Genomic DNA, 20,908 nt, shown 5'->3' on the forward strand with positions numbered 1-20,908 from the left:
CACGAGCCACATGTGATCTCAATCTTCATTGGCACCGCATGTGCATGTAACCTTTAACCTTTTCTGTGAGTTTGTTAGTAAAATGGTACGACAAAAAGCAGTGTGTGCGATCATTGAGTCTGTTCTTGTTTACTGAATGGTAGATGTTAAGTAAATGTATACATATGAATTGTATTCACCGGTATTGTATAAGCATATGCAAGCTATTTCCAACTAAAATTAGTGAACATGTCTAAAACTATGTTGCTGTAGCCGCATCCGTGACTTGTCATTAATTTCTTATTGGACAATGCTGCTCCTAGTGGAAGAGAGTTAACAAAGCACAAAAAATATTTATTCATGATATAGGCAGTCACTGAAGAACTCAATGCCAAGAAAGATCAAATAGCGGAGGCGATCAAAACAGCACAGATTTTTCTTGCCAAACATGGAAACAGGTTAGTTGGTGTTATACTTCCCATTTATGTTGGAATTTCAGTTGCTACCATGACAACACATCACTAAAATTGCACAACTGGGAAAGGAAAAGATCTGTTTCCCCACTTAATTATGTATGGGTGTGGAACATTAGATTGTATAAGTTGGAATTCCTGCTGAGATCATGGTTTGTCAAATGTGCAAAATAATTCCTTGTGAAGGAAGTTCTATTTTATTCCTTGATCAGTCTGACCAGAAAAGAGCATGTGTTTTCCACATTAACAGATGAGCAAAGTAACCCCATTTAGCACTTTAATCAGTTAATTAGCAATGTGAATACTGGAATTGGAAATCTACAGTTTGATCCAGAGGAAAAAATCTAGACCGATAAATTTTGGCGCTGATTGTAGTTTGGCCTCTAAAATTGTCTGTTTTGGAATTACCAGAATTTGATTATGTATATTATTTATGTATGTATATGAACACACTTAATTGCCAGATCCTGACATGTTGAATACCATATAGAACAGTATATCTGTGAGGTCATTTACTACATGCTTCATAACATCTTCCCATTACTGTGTAAATGTAGTTTGGTCCAGACTCCTTTCCATTAGTTTTATTTTCAGTAGTACTAATGCATACAAATGTTTGAGTTATTGTATTAATTCAAAAAATATCTAATGTTCAATATCTAATTCAAATATTCTGGGAGCATTCCAAGATGTGAAGTCTATAGTGCAAAGTAAAACAACCCTCTGTTTGCAATGCTGCTAAATTAAAGGAACCTTCAAGCCATTGAGAGCTGAAATCTTGTCTGTAGAAAAATGAATATATTTCTAGAGCATAAAAGATTGTCTGCCTGCATTGCATCAAAACATGTAATTTATTGGCAAGTGATCCTTTCTCACAGGTTTCCAATGTGTTTAAAAAAAAAAGTCTTTTCATATTTTGAAATGACTCATAAGTAAGCTACAAAAAAAAACACCTCCACGATAAGTAGCAGTTTGAAAGGGAACCTCGTTTTATTTGCACGCGAGGGTATAACGTAAATATTGACCACAAACTTAATATCTACTTCTCTGTCACTACAGCTAATAGTCAAACACTCAATGAAACTGGAACTTGTGTTTTCCAAGGCCAGTCTAATTTTTTTTAAACAGGCTCACGTTTTTCAGACACAACTGAAATTACTTTTTAAAAACGTAGGCAGGGTTTACCATTTGTTCGCTTCCAAGACCATGAATTTCCTATCTATTAAAATGAATGGAGGAAAATTGCAGACTGGAAATTGCACAAGTGGAAAGTGCTGGCCGTAATTTCCATGTTAAAAGGGGAAAATATGCAAACTGGTTCAATGTAAGTGCTATTAAGCCACCTGACCAAATGGAGTCCTACTAGAATCCCATGTAAAGGGTTAGAGATCCGATTTCATTCCCTCCTTTCCCCCTCCCCCCAAACACAGACAATCTTAATTGCTAGACTCTTAACCAATACCCTCCTTTACAGAATGTCTCCGGTAGAACAGCAACAGGTGACATCACAATTGAACACGCTAAAGGAAACATACAGTCAACTGTGTGAGCAGTCTGCAGAACAACTCCAGCAACTACAGAATAAACTCACTCAGGAAGTACAACGCAAGGTACACTGGGGCATCAAAATATTATTTTCGAATTAATATTTCAAGTATCTTTTTACTGCCTCAAGCATCCCTTTACCTGTGTGATTCAGTGTATGAATGTATTTGTGAATGTATAAATGAACAAAAATTACACTGCATGGTATGTTTTACCTGTAATAGCACGGAGTGAACTTCATTACTCACATATACATCAGACTACTCATCACACAAAGAAAATTTTGCGTTTCTCAGGCAATTGCTAACTATATAATGCTAGCTTTTAATCTGCACTTTATAGTAAATTGTGTATGCTTTGCTTTAATTGTGTCTCTTTCCAAAGTGTGTATCCAGTATATGCTTAATTTGTAGTGAGAACTTACACTAGATAATCTGTTGGGCTAATCCTTATTAGTATTTAAAGAATTCCCATTTTATAATTTGATGCATTTGTCAATCAGCAAAAAAATAATGTTGCTTGTTGAAAATTAAAAGAAAACATAACTTACATTTACCTAACACCTTTCACAACCTCAGGATGTCCCAAACTGTTTTATAGCCAATGAATTATGTTTGAAGTGTAGTCACTGTTGTAGATAAATATGGCAACCAATTCGTGTACAGCAATGAAAAATATCAGGTCATTTGTTTTAGTGATATTGATTGAGGAATAAATATTGGCCAAGACACCAGGAAGAATTTCCTTTGCTCCTCTTCGCATAATGCCATGGTATCTTTTACAATGGCAGATGGGGCCTCAGTTTAGTGCTTTAATCCAAAGTAATAATGGAATGCTGAGCATATTTGATGAATACTGGTGTAAAGACTACTTCTAAGCAAGGAAATGACTGTCCATTGTCTGAGAAACAAAAACTGAATTTGTTCAGAACTCATGTTCATTGTTTACTGCTTCATCAGTGCATGACTGTGTGTGTCTGTGTGTGTGTATATGAGAATAGAGTAATCATTAGTTTTGCTCACTCACTACCACCTTTCCAAAGTTTCTCTCCTATTGTGTGTTTCTAGGGTATATATATCTATATGTTGCCCTTGTGTACAGTGATGCACTGTGAAGTAGAACCTAACACTATAAACTGTAATTGTGAGAATACTACTTAATATGGTACAAAACTATTTTAATATTTCCGCATTTGTAAAGGTTTGTTGTAATTAATTCACGAAAAATAGCCAATCTTTGAACCACCTTCCCTGCATCATTCAGCATAGGAGGAGGGTGGGTATATGATATATTTCTTGCTTCACTGTAGAAGGGAACTATGTTTGAAGTATGGTATAATCTTTGCTTGCTGTATACAGCATAGTGCGATCATTGTCAAGTCTGAATTTCCATGACAAGTTGAGCATGATGTGTCACTATGAATTTCCTGTGAATAATTATGTCAAATTAACCAGCATCCTTGCTTACAACTCAAAACTAACCCTTCTGAAATAGAAGATGGATTAAAATTTGATACAAAAAAACCCATAAAAGCCGCATGCTGGACCTAACAACAAGCTTACACTTTGTGTGTGACACTGCTGAAATACTCGCATTAGCTCTGTTTTGCTGTTGGCAAGCCTCCTGGTAAGTAAATGTTTTTGTCTTTTCCTGTTCCAAATTTGTTATATTGTATCTTTGTCGTGTATTTCTGTATTTGTCCATTGTGACTGTGCATTTCTGATTAAAATATTTAATAGCAAAAAGTTAAATGCCCCAAATAAAACTCAGCACCAGTTTACATAAATTGTAATGCCCTATCAAATCTAGCTTTTTCTGTATATATTGTCTTACACTGAAAACACATTTTATAACTAGGTAAAACCCGCAAAACATTTGCAGTCAAATTAGTATCTTTATTGCAACAGTACTTCTTGAAATCCAGAATTTCTAGTTCTTTCGCCAAAGGCTTGAACAGAATTAAAACTTCTCACTCTGGAAAAAGCTACATAAAGCTGTCCGTGTGTAAAAACAAGCCTAGGAATATATATACAGATTTGGTCAAGAGTCTGGCCTTGTAAGTTGCTTATGGTCATAGAATATGAAAGTCTAATTGGGAACTGTTTTCTCCTGAGTTGAAAAGAAAAGTTTACATTTGATGAGATCAATATTGTTTGAGGAATAAACACACGATTTCCTTGAAATCTGCCTGTTATAATTTCAGCATCTATCATTGAAGAAAAAAGCTTCCTATCTGACCATCGTGTTTCACAACAAAGTCCTTGTTTAGGTTTCAAGTTTTGTAGCAACACTACGATTGCTCTTTCCTTGAGGCTTAAGTTTGTGTGGTGGCATGCCCATTGGGGTTAGACTGTGTAGAAACTCTGAAAGGTATGGACTGTTATCTATAGAATCAACACTAATGTATTTTAAGTCATTCAACAGTTTTTCTAAAACTTTTTCATTCAAATCTGGTGTCATTTTTAGCATGAAGAATAGCTTTCGAATAATTTGCATCAAATAACTGTCCCTGCTATTTTGTCACACTTAACCAATTCCATCATCTCATCCCCTCCTTCCCATGCCAGCCCCATCCCATGCACTCCATCCTTCTTGCCCACGCCATCCCCTCCTTCCCTCCCATTCCATCTCCATCCTGCTCTTGCAATCCCCATGCCACCCATCAATCCCATCCCATCCCTTTATAGAAGCAGTCTCTCCAGCCAAGGTGACTTTGTTGTTGGGCTCCCCTTACCTTACACTGTTTGTTTTTTTTCTCCACCAACCTCACCCAGCCTGCCACCACCAACCGTTGATAGCCGCACATGCATCACATGTTCCAGTCCTCTGTGCACCCCACCTGCCTCCATGTGCGTCAGTCTCTGCCCACCAATAAACGCACCCCCATGAACTGACCAATGTGAACAGTCCGGACAGATAAAACCTGATTATTATTATTACTGATGTTTTTCCAATCCCCCGAACAAATAGATGTAAAAAGCTTTTCGTAAGTCTATGCTTAATCCACTATTGCAGATGACAAGATGTAGCTTTGTGTCTAGAATTCATTAGGGAAGATCCTGTGCTTCCTTAGAAGGAAGATGGGGAAATTAGCATGCCCACAGACAAGGAGCAGACTGGCTAAGTACCCTCTTGATCAGGAATTGGCATATGAATTGGGAGCAGGAGTCGGCCAGTTGGCCCATCGAGCCTGCTCCGCCATTCAATAAGATCATGGCTGATCTGATTGTAACCTGAACTCCACATTCCCGCCTACCCCCAATAACCTTTCACCCCCTTGCTGATCAAGAATCTATCAACCTCTGCCTTAAAAATATTCAAAGACTCTACTTCCACCACCTTTTAAGGAAGAGAGTTCCAAAGACTCACGACTCAGAAAATATTTTTCCTCATCTTTGTCTTAAATGGGCAACCCCTTATTTTTAAACAGTGACCCCAGTTCTAGATACTCCCACAGAGGAAACATCCTTTCCACATCCACCCTGTTAAGACCCCTCAGAATCTTTTATGTTTCAATCAAGTCGCCTCTTACTCTTCTAAACTCCAGCGGATCCAAGCCTAACCTTTCCAACCTTTCTTCATAAGACAACCCACCCATTTCAGGTATTGGTCTAGTAAACCTTCTCTGAATGCATTGGAAGCAGTTTACATCCTTCCTTAAATAAGAAGACCAATACTGTACACACACCGATGTGATCTCACCAATGCCCCAAACCTGAAGCATAACCCCCCCCCCCCCCCCCCCCTACTTTTGTATTCAATAAATGATAACATTTTGTTAGCTTTCCTAATTGCTTGATGTACCTGCATACTAAGCTTTTGCAGTTCATGCACCAGGACACCCAGATCCCTCTGCATTTCTGAGCTCTGCATTCCCTAGACATGACCCATTTATGCCTACTCTGTTTCCTGTTAGTTAGCCAATCTTCGATCCATACCAAAACGTTGTCCCTTACACCATGATATGTCATTTTCCACAATAACCTTTGATGTGGCACCTTATCAAATGTCTTCTGGAAATCTAAGTACAATGCATCCACCGGTTCTCCTAAATCCACAGCACATGTTACTACTTGAAAGACCTCCAATAAATAAATATGTGAGAACATAAAATGAAAGGGGAAAGGGTGAAGAAACTTGAGGTTATACATACATATAGTCTGTTTGCCATCGTAATATAGGAATCCAATTGTATTGAATTCAGGAACAGTGTTTTAAAAAAAAAAACAGCATTCCTGTTCACTTATACAGCTGAATGGCTTAACATTGAAATTAAAAATGTGAATATCAGTTAATCTGCAAAAAGTTGTTAAATCCACCTCATATATCAGGCACAAACAGTGCATGAGGTCTTAACCCATTCATTTTCTGTCCATATAATGTCCTGAATCTCATTGAGTTCAATATAAGCATTGCTTAGAATTGCAGCTTTCCGCAGCCTTAAGTAACAGATGTTCTGAAACATCATGCGAAATTCCAAATACTAGTATATGTTAATGTTGTGACCTGGATTTCATTCTAAAAGGGTTACACTGCATTAAATAAGAAGTTCTGTAAGGTGTAATAAATTTTATGTAACTAGTTTCTGGCTTGCAAATCTAATACTCCTGAAGATTAAAGAAGTCTTCAGACAGTGATTCATTCAAAAGTTAACATTACAAGAATGCTGAAATTCTATTAAGTATCTTATTAGGTCGAAATATTATTTATGTTTTCTGTGTTGCTTGCTTTTTTGTGCGATGCTTTAAGTTCACTGTATTTCCATACCACGACACCACAAGTTCAGAGGTAACTTATCTGTTATTCACTCCAGCGTCTACTTTGTAATCCATTTATAATGTTTAATTTTTGAATTCCTTTGTAGTTTTGAGAAGACATGTAAACCAACATTTACAAGTGCATAAAGTGGTATTCCATAGCTCAGAAGTATCCAGCATCAATCGCGAAATAAAAAATCATAATTTTGCAGTTTGTATAGCATGACAACTCAATGTAATTTTCATACTTTATATACATTGTAATTTAAATTGTGAGTTGTACTCAATATAATCATCCCACAGGTTATCAAGAACTCCAGGGTGCATTTGTTCTATATTTTTCTTTCCATGCCACTCCCCTGCAATTTTACTTAACAAGGGATCTAGTTTCCTACAACTAGGATTACAGGCCTTGTTTCCTCAGAGTCATAGAGTTACACAGCATAGAAACAGGCCCTTCGGCCCATCATGTCCGTGCCAACCATCAGGCACCTATCTATTCTAATCCCATTTTTCAGCAAATGGCCCATAATCTTGTGTGCTATGGTGGTTCCTGTGCTCATCTAAATACTTCTTAAATGTTGAGGGTTCCTGCCTCTACTACCCCTTCAGGCAGTGTGATCCAGGTTCCAACCACCCTCTGGGTGAATAAGATTTCCTCAAATCCCCTCTAAACTTCCTACCCCTTACCTTAAATCCTGTTATGTCCCTTCTTGCACACAATTGTGTTCCCAGTTTGAGAGCACTCAAAGTGTACAGTCTGATTTCCCAAGCACATTTTAAAGCTACTGACCAGCACAAGGACTGGCTTAGAGTTGCATCAGTTTAGAAAGGATATTACACAATGCCATATCATGATGTCTTGATACATATTCATTTCTGGCATGAGCCAGCTCAAAATGCTATACTGGAGCTGGTACAGAGCTACTGAATATCAGTGGTCCAACTGGAGGTCAGGTAGATGATTATCGTGTGGATTTATTGCTTTCTATTGGGGATTTCATGCCAAATTCACAGTTGTCAGTGTAAAACTGGTAGTTATATTAAAAAGGTGTTTACAACAACACTAAAAACTGATCAAACTCATCTCAGCTGGGGCATGTAGATTCAAGTGATCAACCAGCTCAAGAACAACTCCAACTGCCATAGCTTCATTTGGATTTTGTGGTTATAAATGCAAAGCCTGTTTGTTTTGCCTTTCACCTTTTGGATTTTTTTGTCAATGTTTTGTTAGGAATGGTTTAGTCAAAATGAATCTATATTAATATGACTTCTAAACCTAAAACTACACTTACAATTCCAAGTATATTTGCTTAATTATTAGTTGCTAGAAGTTCAGTGACCTAACTTGTGCTTTACATTTTCCAGGAGAATGAAACAATTGCAGGTGTGATTGACCTGGGAACAGTAGAAATGTTTTCAATTTTCCATGCCATGCAGAAGGGCCTTTTAGACCAGGACACCGGCCTCGCTCTGCTGCAGTTTCAAGTAATTCATTCTGGCCTCCTAACTCCTGAAACAAGTAAAAGTCTGTCAGTGGAGGAAGCTTTAGCACGAGGTGCAATAGATGACCGAATAGCTAAATCTTTGAAAGAACTGGAGGCTGCCTTGCAGCTGATGAAAAGTACAAACTTTAAAAATAAGAAACTTCTGCCTATTGCTGCTGCTGTTGAAGAGAAGAAAATTGAAGAGGATGTCGGGCTGAAGATTTTAGAAAGACAGCTTAACAATGGTGGTTTTGATGAAGATGAAGCTGTGAATTTGGAGAAAACTTTCCAAAAGGGCCTGATCAGTGCTTCCCTTCACTCTAAGCTGAAAGCGAGACAAAGAATGCAGAGAGGTCTTATTGATCCAAACACAGGAGAAAAGCTCAGTCTTTCAGAACTGACACAACGGTGCATTGTAGATAAAGAAACTGGATTGACGTTATTTCCAATAAAGCAACTTGCTGGTGGAATGGTGTGTCTGAAATCTGGTAGGAAAGTTAGCATATTCCGTGCTATCCAAGAAGGCCTAATAGATCAACAGGTGATGGTCAGACTTTTAGAGGCCCAGCTCTTTGCAGGAGGCATTGTAGATCCCAGAACAGGGCATCGATTAACCGTGGATGAAGCAGTAAGACATAATCTAATTGATCATGACACCGCCTGTTCCATATTAATTCGTCAGATCCAGATGGGTGGTGTTGTTGACCCTGTCTCAGGTGATCGTCTAACTCTGAATGAAGCTGTGCAACGTGATTTAATGACTTCAAGAAGCGCACTGGTTGTACTGCAGTCCCAGTTGTCGTTTAAGGGGCTGTTGTGGCCAGAATCTGGTGAAGTCCTTCCTGTGGCCAATGCATTGCAACAGGGGCTTGTCTCCACAGAACTAGCACACAAAATCCTGAAGAAGAGAGCCACAATATCAGCACTTTATGTCCCAGAAATGACTCAGGTGCTCTCCTGGGAAAAATCAATTGAATATGGAATTTTAGACGTTGAAGTTGCTGAGGTGTTGAAGTCAACTCGTATACCTGATGCAATACCAAATATGAAAGAACCAAGTACTCCAAGCATGAACAGATTGAATTGGAGGGTAGCTTGTGAAAGCCTGCCAAATTCCAATCTAAAACCCTTAGATACAGACAGTTATGCTGAAGCTTCTGATAGTCAAATAGTAGAGGAAAGGCTGTTATATTTAATGGCGCAAAGTTACATGGATGTGCATAATGGGAACAGGTTACTTTTGTTTGATGCTGAGTTGAATGACATCATAAAAGGATTCGTAAAAGCAAAAGTAAATGCTGCAGTTGTGAAAGGTAAAAATCTGTTCGATGAATGCAGTGGAGAAGAATATGATATTGCAGTGGAAATAAATGAATCAGATGCTACTGATACTGTTGAAATATACCATTCAGATAATGCAAAGTTAGAGCAGAATGACAGATTAAAAGCATGTGATGAGAAGAAAGCTGAAACTGTTCATGGAACGCATGAGACGAGGTCAGACGCATGGATTGAGGAAACTATAAGCAAGAAGGAAATAGCAGTCCAGAAGAAAATGGACACCCCAGTATATAAAGAACTGGATGATGAAACAGAAACTTGTTGCAAGGATGTTATCCCAACTAAAATGCGACCAACAACTAAAAGAAAAAAGAAAATGGAAAAACGTAACACTGTCGATAAAGAAAATCTGACAATATTGCTTGGTAAATCTAAGCCCGTCATCCGTGTGATCAATAATGAAACGACTGTTGCTGACACATGTACAGAACTACAGAACAAAGCAACTACGTCTAGCAAAGATGCTGAAACTTCACTTTCTGCAGTAACTGACATAAAAATTCTGTCATATGCTCAGAATCAGGTTGACAGTGACAAAGAAGCCATCGACTTACAGACAGTTAGGCTATTCCATGAGCCAGATTGTCAGATTACTTTAACCAGTTCAGTCATAGATACTACAACATCAGCAGCTCACGAGTCACTCCAAGAATCTCGCGATGGCTTAATACTAAAAAATAGAGTCAAAACTGATGATGGAGATGCTTCTGTGAAAAATATTAGCAGGATTGAACCAATATTATGTGAAGATGGAATTGAACAAGATAACCTGAATGGGACCATAAAAAGTGAAAAGCTGCCTAGTGAAGGAAAAAATTCTGAGCAAAATTATCCTGCAGAAGCTGTGCAATACCAGGAACCTGTATTAAATTCAATTCCAACCAAAGAATATTTGGATGAGGAGTCTGCTTTAAATTTTCTGATTGGCCAGCTTCAAAGTGGTGGTATTATTGATGATCAGACAGGAGAAAAACTAGCACTGAACGAAGCAATGGCCAAAGGAGTGCTACAAAGCCACACTGCTCTCAAACTGATGGAAAAACTGTGTATTTTCAGTGGCTTTTATGATCCACAGACTTGTGAGACACTAACAGTAGCTGAGGCAGTTGATGAAGGTTTTGTGGATGAACAGTTGATTCAGAAGATCTTCAACTCTGAGAAAGTTATTTGTGGTATAATTGATCCAGGTAGCTCTTCTGTACACTCGATTAAAGATGCAGCTGAAGTTGGGCTTCTGGATCAAGAAACTGCAGCAAGAATCTTGGAGGGACAGGTGGTTTCTGGTGGAATCATTGACTTAAAGCGAGGCAAACAATTATCAGTGACTTTAGCATCAAAAATGGGCTTAGTGGATAATGTGCATTTGGATAATTTGACCAAACTAGAGAAGGCTACTAAAGGAAAGGAATCTGATGAAAGCACAAAGCTGAAAAAGCTTTCTTTACAGATGGAAATGGATGGCATAGTGGATCCACAAACAAAAGAACACGTGACTATTGTTGAAGCAAGGAAGAGGGGAATCCTTGATAAAGAGACCATTCTTAACATTTTGAAAAAGCAAGTGGCTTTTGGGGGAATTAATCATCACTTATCAGGAATGAGACTTTCTGTGACAGATGCTGTTAAATGTGGCCTGATTGATCAGGATATAGCGAATGAATTGATTGAAGTAGAGAAAGCTTGTCAGCATGTTTATGCCCATTCAAAGACAATGCAGCCATTCACTTTATATGAAGCAACATCATTAGGCCCTGTGAACTCAGAATTTGCTTTAGAAGTGGAAGAACTCGAGGCTTTGAGTGGAAGATTCAAAGAACCAGTAACTTTCAAAAATCTGACATTAACTCGAGCTGCAGAGCAAGGAAGGTTGGAAAAATCTATACTGGAAAAGGCAATGGCTTCCCCTGAGATGAATCAAGGAATTGTGGATCCTGAGCAGTGTATGGTAATACCTTATTCAGAGTTAATAAAGAAAGGAAAAATAGATATGGAATCTGGCCAGAGATATATGGAAGTCAAATATTTTACGGGGATTATAGATGAACTGACTGGCAAGACCTTCTCTGTTGCTGAAGCAGTAAAAACAATGAAAGTAGATCCAGTGCCAGCTTTGCGACTGCTACAAGCCCAAGCTGATAGTGGTGGGATTGTGGATAGGACCACTGGTAACAGAATGATTCTAGCAAAAGCTGCAGAATGTGAACTATTAGATGATAATATGCTTAAGATTATTGTTACTAATCAGCTTTTGAGTGGAGGAGTATTTGATACACTCACTGGAGACAAAGTCCCACTTGCGCAAGCAGCTAAGCGTGGTCTGATAAGTCAAAAGGTGGTTGAGGAAATTCAATCAAATTTAGGTTCCATTGATGAATATACTGATCCTGACCAGAGCAGTGCTATGGAGGTGGTAGAAATAGTTGCGCCAATTATGCAGAAAACATCTTTCCAAGAACTATCCTCAAATGAAGTGACCCAGATGGTACCTCCAAGAGCAGATAATGAAGACCAGTTGAGTGCTGATATTGAAATAGTCAGTTACAAAAATGAAGGACATTTTTTCCCTGATGCCCGAGTGCATGTTTCGTCTGAACTACTGTTGGAAAAAATGGCAATTATAAAAGATTCATTACCTCTGACTCTTGTTGATCATGCAAAATATACATTATTGTGCCAGAACAATGAAGAGCTTGGTGCCCATAGTCGGTCTGCCCCAGCTCAAGCAGAATTAGTGTATATGGGCACAGAGACAAACTTTACAGGTGCTGAGAAAATGGCCGAGGAAGAAATGGAGTTTTCTAATGGTTCAGGGGAATACTCAAACAATATGGAGACAGGCCTTATTCATTTGGAAATGAGTGACTGTCAGAGATTTGTGGAAGAAAAGGATAATAATTCTGGAAATGGCATACAAAGAGTGATTTCTAAGAATATAGAAGGTAAGACTGATCATGAAGTCTGTTTGGTGGTGGATCATGAAATGAAAGAACCCAAAACAGAAGAGAAGGAGAAACTTATTTTACAAAGTACAAATCTTCCTGATTATGGGCAGAAGGAAATTGAGGAATTGATAAAACACAGAATGGAAGATGAAATTTCAAGAGGGAGAGTGCCTATAAATCAGAAAGAAAGAGAAACACTTTTAAGAAAAACCAAGGAGATCATTGAAAAGCAGGTTCATGAAAGTTTAACAGGAGTGAAGAAGTTTGTTGGAATGGAAACAAATGTTGAGCATAACAAAGAATCAAATGGAAAAGTAGAGGAACTAGAAAGTATAGAAAAAAGTGGAAAATTAGCAGGTAAACTATCTGATGAACTTTCAAGTATTATCAAAACAGAAGTGTCTGTTGCACACACAAAAAGCACGGTTCTAACTGGTGACTGTGTCAGTAAAAATGTGGCAACACTTGAAGATAAGCAACCAAGTCCAGAATCCAAAGAAATATTCGTTACAAAGATAAGTGAAGGGGAAGGATTAATAAAAAGTACAAAAAAACAGGAAAAGACTGAATCTGAAGAAAAACTGAACAACATTGTGGGCCAGAAAATTGCATCTAATTCTGAAGCAACTAATAAAAGTGCCCCGTTAGTGGACAATATTGAAAGTACCCAGCTGATGATCAACCAAAGTCTCCTGCAGAAACAAACTGAAGAACCAACATCTATGAACTTGAATGAGCAAGAAGGAGTTATCAACAAAGCTACAGGAAATATTGAGGACAGATCAGAAGAAGTGGCAGAAAAGCAGGTAATTATAGCATATCGCCAGATAGCTCTTTAATTAGAGATATTTTTATATTTTCTGTCTTCACACTTCTTGGTTCCCTCACCCCAGCTGAAAGGATTGCCTGACCTTCAAGCTTCCTTAATTGCTGTTCTCTATCAGCCCCAGCAGGTGTGGATAATGGCTTGGAGTGTCTTCGTTCTCTGATTTCCCCCTCTCTGATTTATGTGGGGTAGCATCTGACTTCTGTGTAGAGTTCTGCTAAATGAAGTATAGTCAGATTGGTAACTCATGATGGGCGAATCAAATCCATGACATCACACCCTACTATTCTGTGGAATTTACTTGCTTTGTTTACCAACTTGCTGCTGTGCTAGACTAGCCGAACATATATCTTTGTTTTAAATGTCAATATTAAGGAACTGTGGTGTTCCAGATCTAAAATGCGATCACGTAACTGTTTGGAACCCTAATTGCAATATTGAGAATTGATTAATAAAATATTTCACTATGAAATTATTGCAAGTAAAAATTAACAGATTTCTGAGGAAAGATCTCTCACCTGTGAGTATAACTGAATGTTCTTTTCTGTTGGCCTCACTAGATTGCATTTTTATAACTTTAACAGAACAAAATTTTTTGGGGGTATTTATATCAGCTAGAGGACATTGAAGGCAATTACTGGCATTATCTGTTTTCAATTGAAAATGCTGCTGTTCTTTTAGTAAGTGATCAGAATTCAGTTGTTTATTGGGCATTATGAAAATGTTGAAGTTTTGGCAGCTCTTATTAAGCTCATTAGTGTTAGTAATTTGTATTTGGATTCAGATAGTTATTTACTGCTATAATGTACACTTCTGTTCTCATTCAAGGCCTAATTGTTTTTATTCATGCAGTAGCAAGAGGACTTATTAGCAAGAGGCAGCATGGTTTTGTGAATGGGAGGTCGTGTCTCACTAATTTGATTGAGTTTTTTGAGGAAGTGACAAAGATGATTGATGAAGGATGGGCAGTGGATGTTATCTATATAGACGTCAGTAAACCCTTTAACAAGGTCCCTCATGGCAGACTGGTACAAAAGGTGAAGTCACACGGGATCAGAGGGGAGCTGGCAAGATGGATACAGAACTGGCTCGGTCATAGAAGACAGAGGGTAGCAGTGGAAGGGTGCTTTTCTGAATGGAGGGATATGACTAGTGGTGTTCCGCAGGGATCAGTGCTGGGACCTTTGCTGTTTGTAGTATATATAAATGATTTGGAGGAAAATGTAGCTGGTCTGATTCGTAAGTTTGCGGACGACACAAAAGTTGGTGGACTTGCAGACAGTGATGAGGATTGTCAGAGAATACAGCAGGATATAGATCGGTTGGAGATTTGGGCAGAGAAATGGTAGATGGAGTTTAATCCGGACAAATGTGAGGTAATGCATTTTGGAAGGTCTAATGCAGGTGGGAAGTATACAGGAAATGGCAGAACCCTTGGGAGTATTGACAGGCAGAGAGATCTGGGCGTACAGGTCCACAGGTCACTGAAAGTGGCAACGCAGGTGGATACGTTAGTCAAGAAGGCATACGGCATGCTTGCCTTCATCGGTCGGGGCATAGAGTATAAAAATTGGCAAGTCATGCTGCAGCTGTACAGAACTTTAGTTAGGCCACACTTAGAATATTGCGTGCAATTCTGGTCGCCACACTACCAGAAGGGCGTGGAGGCTTTGGAGAGAGTACAGAGGAGGTTTACCAGGATGTTGCCTGGTCTGGAGGGCATTAGCTATGAGGAGAGGTTGGATAAACTCGGATTGTTTTCACTGGAACGACTGAGGTGGAGGGGTGACATGATAGATGTTTACAAAGTTATAAGCGGCATGGACAGAGTGGATAGCCAGAAACTTTTTCCCAGGGTGGAAGAGTCAGTTACTAGGGGACATAGGTTTAAGGTGAGAGGGGCAAAGTTTAGAGGGGATGTGTGAGGCAAGTTCTTTACACAGAGGGTGGTGAGTGCCTGGAACTTGTTGCCGGGGGAGGTGGTGGAAGCAGGTACCATAGAGATGTTTAAGAGGCATCTTGACAAATACATGAATAGGATGCGAATAGAGGGATACGGACCCCGGAAGTGCAGAAGGTTTTAGTTTAGGGAGGTATCAAGATCGGCGCAGGCTTGGAGGGCTGAATGGCTTGTTCCTGTGCTGTACTGTTCTTTGTTCTTAGTACATAAGATTTCAGATTTGTGTGGCATTCTGTGAATAAAATGCAGAAGTGTCCAGTTTCGTCTTGCAAGGTAAAAGTTGTGCTCGCCTCCTAACAAAGTCTGGATCAGGGTAGCTTGTCACTCTAGCTGCCGCTGCATGCTGTAAGTCAGGAAAAGGATACCCTGTTGAATTGCATCTTCTAGCATTAATTGCAAAGAAGTCTATAACCTCAAATCTCCTTGCTTGGAATTGTTTGGTTGAAAAGTAAGACAGTTGTAAGGCGGTGGAAAATTGAAGGGTAAATAAATATTGTAAATGTACAAAGAGATGCAATTCAAAAGAAGTCTTTAGGAAAGTTTCTGCTTGTCACTGTAAATATCCCAAACACTAATTTCAAATTTTCACTCAGGATTTCGAAGAGCCAGCACAGGTCTGATGGGCTGAATAGCCTCCTTTTGTGCTGTAAGATTCTATGATCAAGACCCAGTTCTGGGCCGGTTCCCCAGTGACTGATTCACTTCTAAGCGTAAACTGTGGATTTAAAATGGTTTCTGGGGATTGCAGTAGGCTGGGAGCCATTTCACTTGTTCTGCACAGTCATCAACCTGAATTCATGCCAGTTCCTCCCTTTCCTCCATCAGTTCTTTGTCTTGCTACAACGGTTATCTGCTTCCTCACTGCTTGTTATAATAAATGAAATATCTGTTCATCAACAAAAATCTTTTCGTAATTATGTTTATGGTAGCAACCAAGCAAGGAGGGAAGAACAGTAGGGGTGAAACCAGAACTTCAGCTGCAGGCAGGAATTGTTTTGCAATTTCATTGATTTAACATCCACCCACAGATGAATATGCCGCCATCCATATCCATTCTTAGCATGTACAGAAAATGTTCCCTCTCGCTTTCTTCAAATAAAAAAAAAACCTTCTGATCAATGATTATATTACATTGTGTACAGCTTCATGGGCCAGAATTTGTGGTTGGGTGCCATTCATTACCCTTGCAGTTGTGATAAACATTCAGTGGGATTTTGCACTACAATTTACTGTAACCGTGCTCTACAGGGCATCTCGGACCTGTGTGAATGGGGCCAGCAACTATAAATCTCAAATAATCAGATTGAAGTATTGTTAATGAGCAGCAGAGTTTGAACAAAGAACAGTACAGCACAGGAACAGGCCATTCGGCCCTCCAAGCCTGCACCAATCTTGATGCCTGCCTAAACTAAAACCTTCTGCACTTCTGGGGTCCATATCCCTCTATTCCCATCCTATTCATGTATTTGTCAAGATGCCTCTTAAACATCTCTATGGTACCTGCTTCCACCACCTCCCCCCGGCAACAAGTTCCAGGCACTCACCACCCTCTGTGTAAAGAACTTGCCTCGCACATCCCCTCTAAACTTTGCCCCTCTCACCTTAAACCTATGTCCCCTAGTAACTGACTCTTCCACCCTGGGAAAAAGCTTCTGACTATCCACTCTGTCCATGCCGCTTATAACTTTGTAAACCTCTATCATGTCGCCCCTCCACCTCTGTCGTTCCAGTGAAAACAATCCGAGTTTATCCAACCTCTCCTCATAGCTAATGCCCTCCAGACCAGGCAACATCCTGGTAAACCTCCTCTGTACCCTCTCCAAAGCTTCCACATCCTTCTGGTAGTGTGGCGACCAGAATTGCACGCAATATTCTAAGTGTGGCCTAACTAAAGTTCTGTACAGCTGCAGCATGACTTGCCAATTTTTATACTCTATGCCCCGACCGATGAAGGCAAGCATGCCGTATGCCTTCTTGACTAACTTATCCACCTGCGTTGCCACTTTCAGTGACCTGTGGACCTGTACGCCCAGATCTCTCTGCCTGTCAATACTCCTAAGGGTTCTGCCATTTACTGTATACTTCCCACCTGCATTAGACCTTCCAAAATGCATTACCTCACATTTGTCCGAATTAAACTCCATCTGCCATTTCTCTGCCCAAATCTCCAACCGATCTATATCTTGCTGTATTCTCTGACAATCCTCATCACTGTCTGCAAGTCCACCAACTTTTGTGTCGTCCGCAAACTTACGAATCAGACCAGCTACATTTTCCTCCAAATCATTTATATATACTACAAACAGCAAAAGTCCCAGCACTGATCACTGCGGAACACCACTAGTCACATCCCTCCATTCAGAAAAGCACCCTTCCACTGCTACCCTTTGTCTTCTATGACCGAGCCAGTTCTGTATCCATTTTGCCAGCTCCCCTCTGATTCCATGTGACTTCACCTTTTGTACCAGTCTGCCATGAGGGACCTTGTCAAAGGCTTTACTGAAGTCCATATAGATAACATCCACTGCCCTTCCTTCATCAATCATCTTTGTCACTTCCTCAAAAAACTCAATCAAATTGGTGAGACATGACCTCCCATTCACAAAACCAGGCTGCCTCTCGCTAATAAGTCCATTGGTTTCCAAATGGGAGCAAATCCTGTTCCGAAGAATCCTCTCTAATAATTTCCCTACCACTGACGTAAGGCTCACCGGCCTATAATTTCCTGGATTATCCTTGCTACCCTTCTTAAACAAAGGAACAACATTGGCTATTCTCCAGTCCTCTGGGACCTCACCTGTAGCCAATGAGGATGCAAAGATTTCTGTCAAGGCCCCAGCAATTTCTTCACTTGCCTCCCTCAGTATTCTGGGGTAGATCCCATCAGGCCCTGGGGACTTATCTACCTTAATGCTTTGCAAGACACCCACCACTTCCTCCTTTTTGACAATGAGATGACTGAGACTATCTGCACTCCCTTCCCTAGGCTCATCATCCACCAAGTCCTTCTCCTTGGTGAATACTGATGCAAAGTACTCATTTAGTACCTCGCCCATTTCCTCTGGCTCCACACATAGATTCCCTTCTCTGTCCTTGAGTGGGCCAACCTTTTCCCTGGTTACTCTCTTGCTCTTTATATACGTATAAAAAGCCATGGGATTTTCCTTAATCCTGTTTGCCAATGACTTCTCATAACCCCTTTTAGCCCTCCTGACTTCTTGCTTAAGTTCCTTCCTACTGTCTTTATATTCCTCAAGGGATTCGTCTGTTCCTAGCCTTCCAGCCCTTACGAATGTTTCTTTTTGACGAGGCTCACAATATCCCGCGTTATCCAAGGTTCCTGAAACTTGCCAAACTTATCCTTCTTCCTCACAGGAACATGCTGGTCCTGGATTCTAATCAACTGGCGTTTGAAAGACTCCCACATGTCAGATGTTGATTTACCCTCAAACAGCCGCCCCCAATCTAAATTCTTCAGTTCCTGCCTAATATTGTTATAATTAGCCTTCCCCCAATTTAGCACCTTCACCCGAGGACTACTCTTATCCTTATCCACAAGGAGCTTAAAACTTATGGAATTATGGTCACCGTTCCCGAAATGCTCCCCTACTGAAACTTCGACCACCTGGCCGGGCTCGTTCCCCAATACCAGGTCCAGTATGGCCCCATCCCGAGTTGGACTATCTACATATTGTTTCAAGAAGCCCTCCTGGATGCTCCTTACAAATTCTGCCCCATCCAAGCCCCTAGCACTAAGTGAGTCCCAGTCAATATCGGGGAAGTTAAAATCGCCCACCACCACAACCCTGTTACCTTTACATCTTTCCAAAATCTGTCTACATATCTGCTCCTCTACCTCCCGCTGGCTGTTGGGAGGCCTATAGTAAACCCCCAACATCGTGACTGCACCCTTCCTATTCCTGAGCTCCACCCATATTGCCTCGCTGCATGACCCCTCCGAGGTGTCCTCCCGCAGTACAGCTGTGATATTCTGCTAAACCAGTAATGCTACTCCTCCACCCCTTTTACGTCCCCCTCTATCCCGCCTGAAGCTTCTAAATTCTGGAATATTTAGCTGCCAATCCTGTCCTTCCCTCAACCAAGTCTCTGTAATAGCAACAACATCATAGTTCCAAGTACTAATCCAAGCTCTAAGTTCATCTGCCTTACCTGTTATACTTCTTGCATTGAAACAAATGCACTTCAGACCACCAGTCCCGCTGTTCTCCGCAACATCTCCTGCCTGCTCTTCCTCTTAGTCTTCCTGGCCTTATTTACTAGTTCACCTTCATTTATTTCACCTGCTGTCCTACTGCTCTGGTTCCCACCCCCCTGCCACACTAGTTTAGACCCTCCCGAGTGACGCTAGCAAACTTCGCAGCCAGGATATTTGTGCCCCTCCAGTTTAGATGCAACCCGTCCTTCTTGTACAGGTCCCATCTGTCCTTGAAGAGATCCCAATGGTCCAGATATCTGAAACCCTCCCTTCTACACCAGCTGCTCAGCCATGTGTTTAGCTGCACTATCTTTCTATTTCTTGCCTCACTGGCACGTGGCACAGGGAGTAATCCCGAGATTACAACCCTAGAGGTCCTGTTTTTTAACTGCCAGTTTGAGTAGTGAATTCAATGCCAACCAGGTGCAGAAAGTGAAATAAAGAAAGAAAGGTTAAATTGAGAGAAAAATGGAAAGGCAAAGTAAGGTTTTTTTTTAATGTTTTAAAATCTCCAAAAATAACGAAAATCTGAAGGAATGAGAGTTCCTGCTGGTATAAGTATACTTTCAGTGCCAGAAATGTGGTTTGGCAATAACTAAGACCTGTTGGCCATGTCTTGCCCAGCCTTCCTTTGCCCTGCCCCTCTGCGGCACCCGCCCGCTGACAGGTGCCTTCCAATAACTGTTTCAAATCCAGACCTCTCAGTGACCCTTGTAAAAAAAAAAATCCATAGACTCCTTTTCAGTTTTAAAATACAAATCTTCAAAATTTAACAGAAAAAAATGGAAGCACTCTTAACACTACCCAGTTCCTCTCTCTATTGCAGAGGCCTCATTGGTCTAGAATCATAGTTATACAGCACAGAAACAGGCCCTTCAGCCCATCGTGTCTGTGCTGGCCATCAAGCACCTAACTATTCTAATCCCATTGTCTAGCACTTGGCCCGTAACCTTGTATGCTGTGGCTTTTCAAGTGTTCATCTAAATACTTCTTAAATGTTGTGAAGGTTCCTGCCTCCACCACCTCTTCAGGCAGTGCGTTCCAGATTCCAACCACCCTCTGGGTGAAAAAATGTTTCCTCAAATCCCCTCTAAACCTCCTGCACCTTACCTTCAATCTATGCCCCTGGTTATTGACCCCTCCGCCAAGGGAAAAGGTTTTTTCCTATCTAACCTATCAATGCCCCTCATAATTTTGTATACCTCAATCAGGTCCCCCCCACAGCCTTCTCTGCTTTAAGGAAAGCAATCCTATCCTTCATAGCTTTCATAGCTCCAGCCCAGTCGACATCCTGGTGAATCTCCTCTGCACCCTCTCCAGTGCAATCACATCCTTCCTATAGTGTGGTGCGCAGAACTGTACACAGTACTCCAGCTGTGGTC

The 20,908-nt window shown here is 40.4% G+C and overlaps 1 protein-coding gene across 1 annotated transcript in view; it reads left to right on the forward strand.

Moving 5' to 3' along the window:
• Window positions 1–20,908, forward strand: part of LOC137347131 (microtubule-actin cross-linking factor 1-like) — a 441,060-nt gene that overhangs the window by 184,188 nt on the left and 235,964 nt on the right. The window contains 3 exon segments of the mRNA XM_068011260.1: window positions 349–437; window positions 1,927–2,062; window positions 8,123–13,330. Coding sequence (XP_067867361.1) covers window positions 349–437; window positions 1,927–2,062; window positions 8,123–13,330 — 5,433 coding nt within the window.

Source organism: Heterodontus francisci, chromosome 31 (assembly GCF_036365525.1).
Source record: "Heterodontus francisci isolate sHetFra1 chromosome 31, sHetFra1.hap1, whole genome shotgun sequence".
Taxonomy (NCBI): Eukaryota; Metazoa; Chordata; class Chondrichthyes; order Heterodontiformes; family Heterodontidae; genus Heterodontus; species Heterodontus francisci.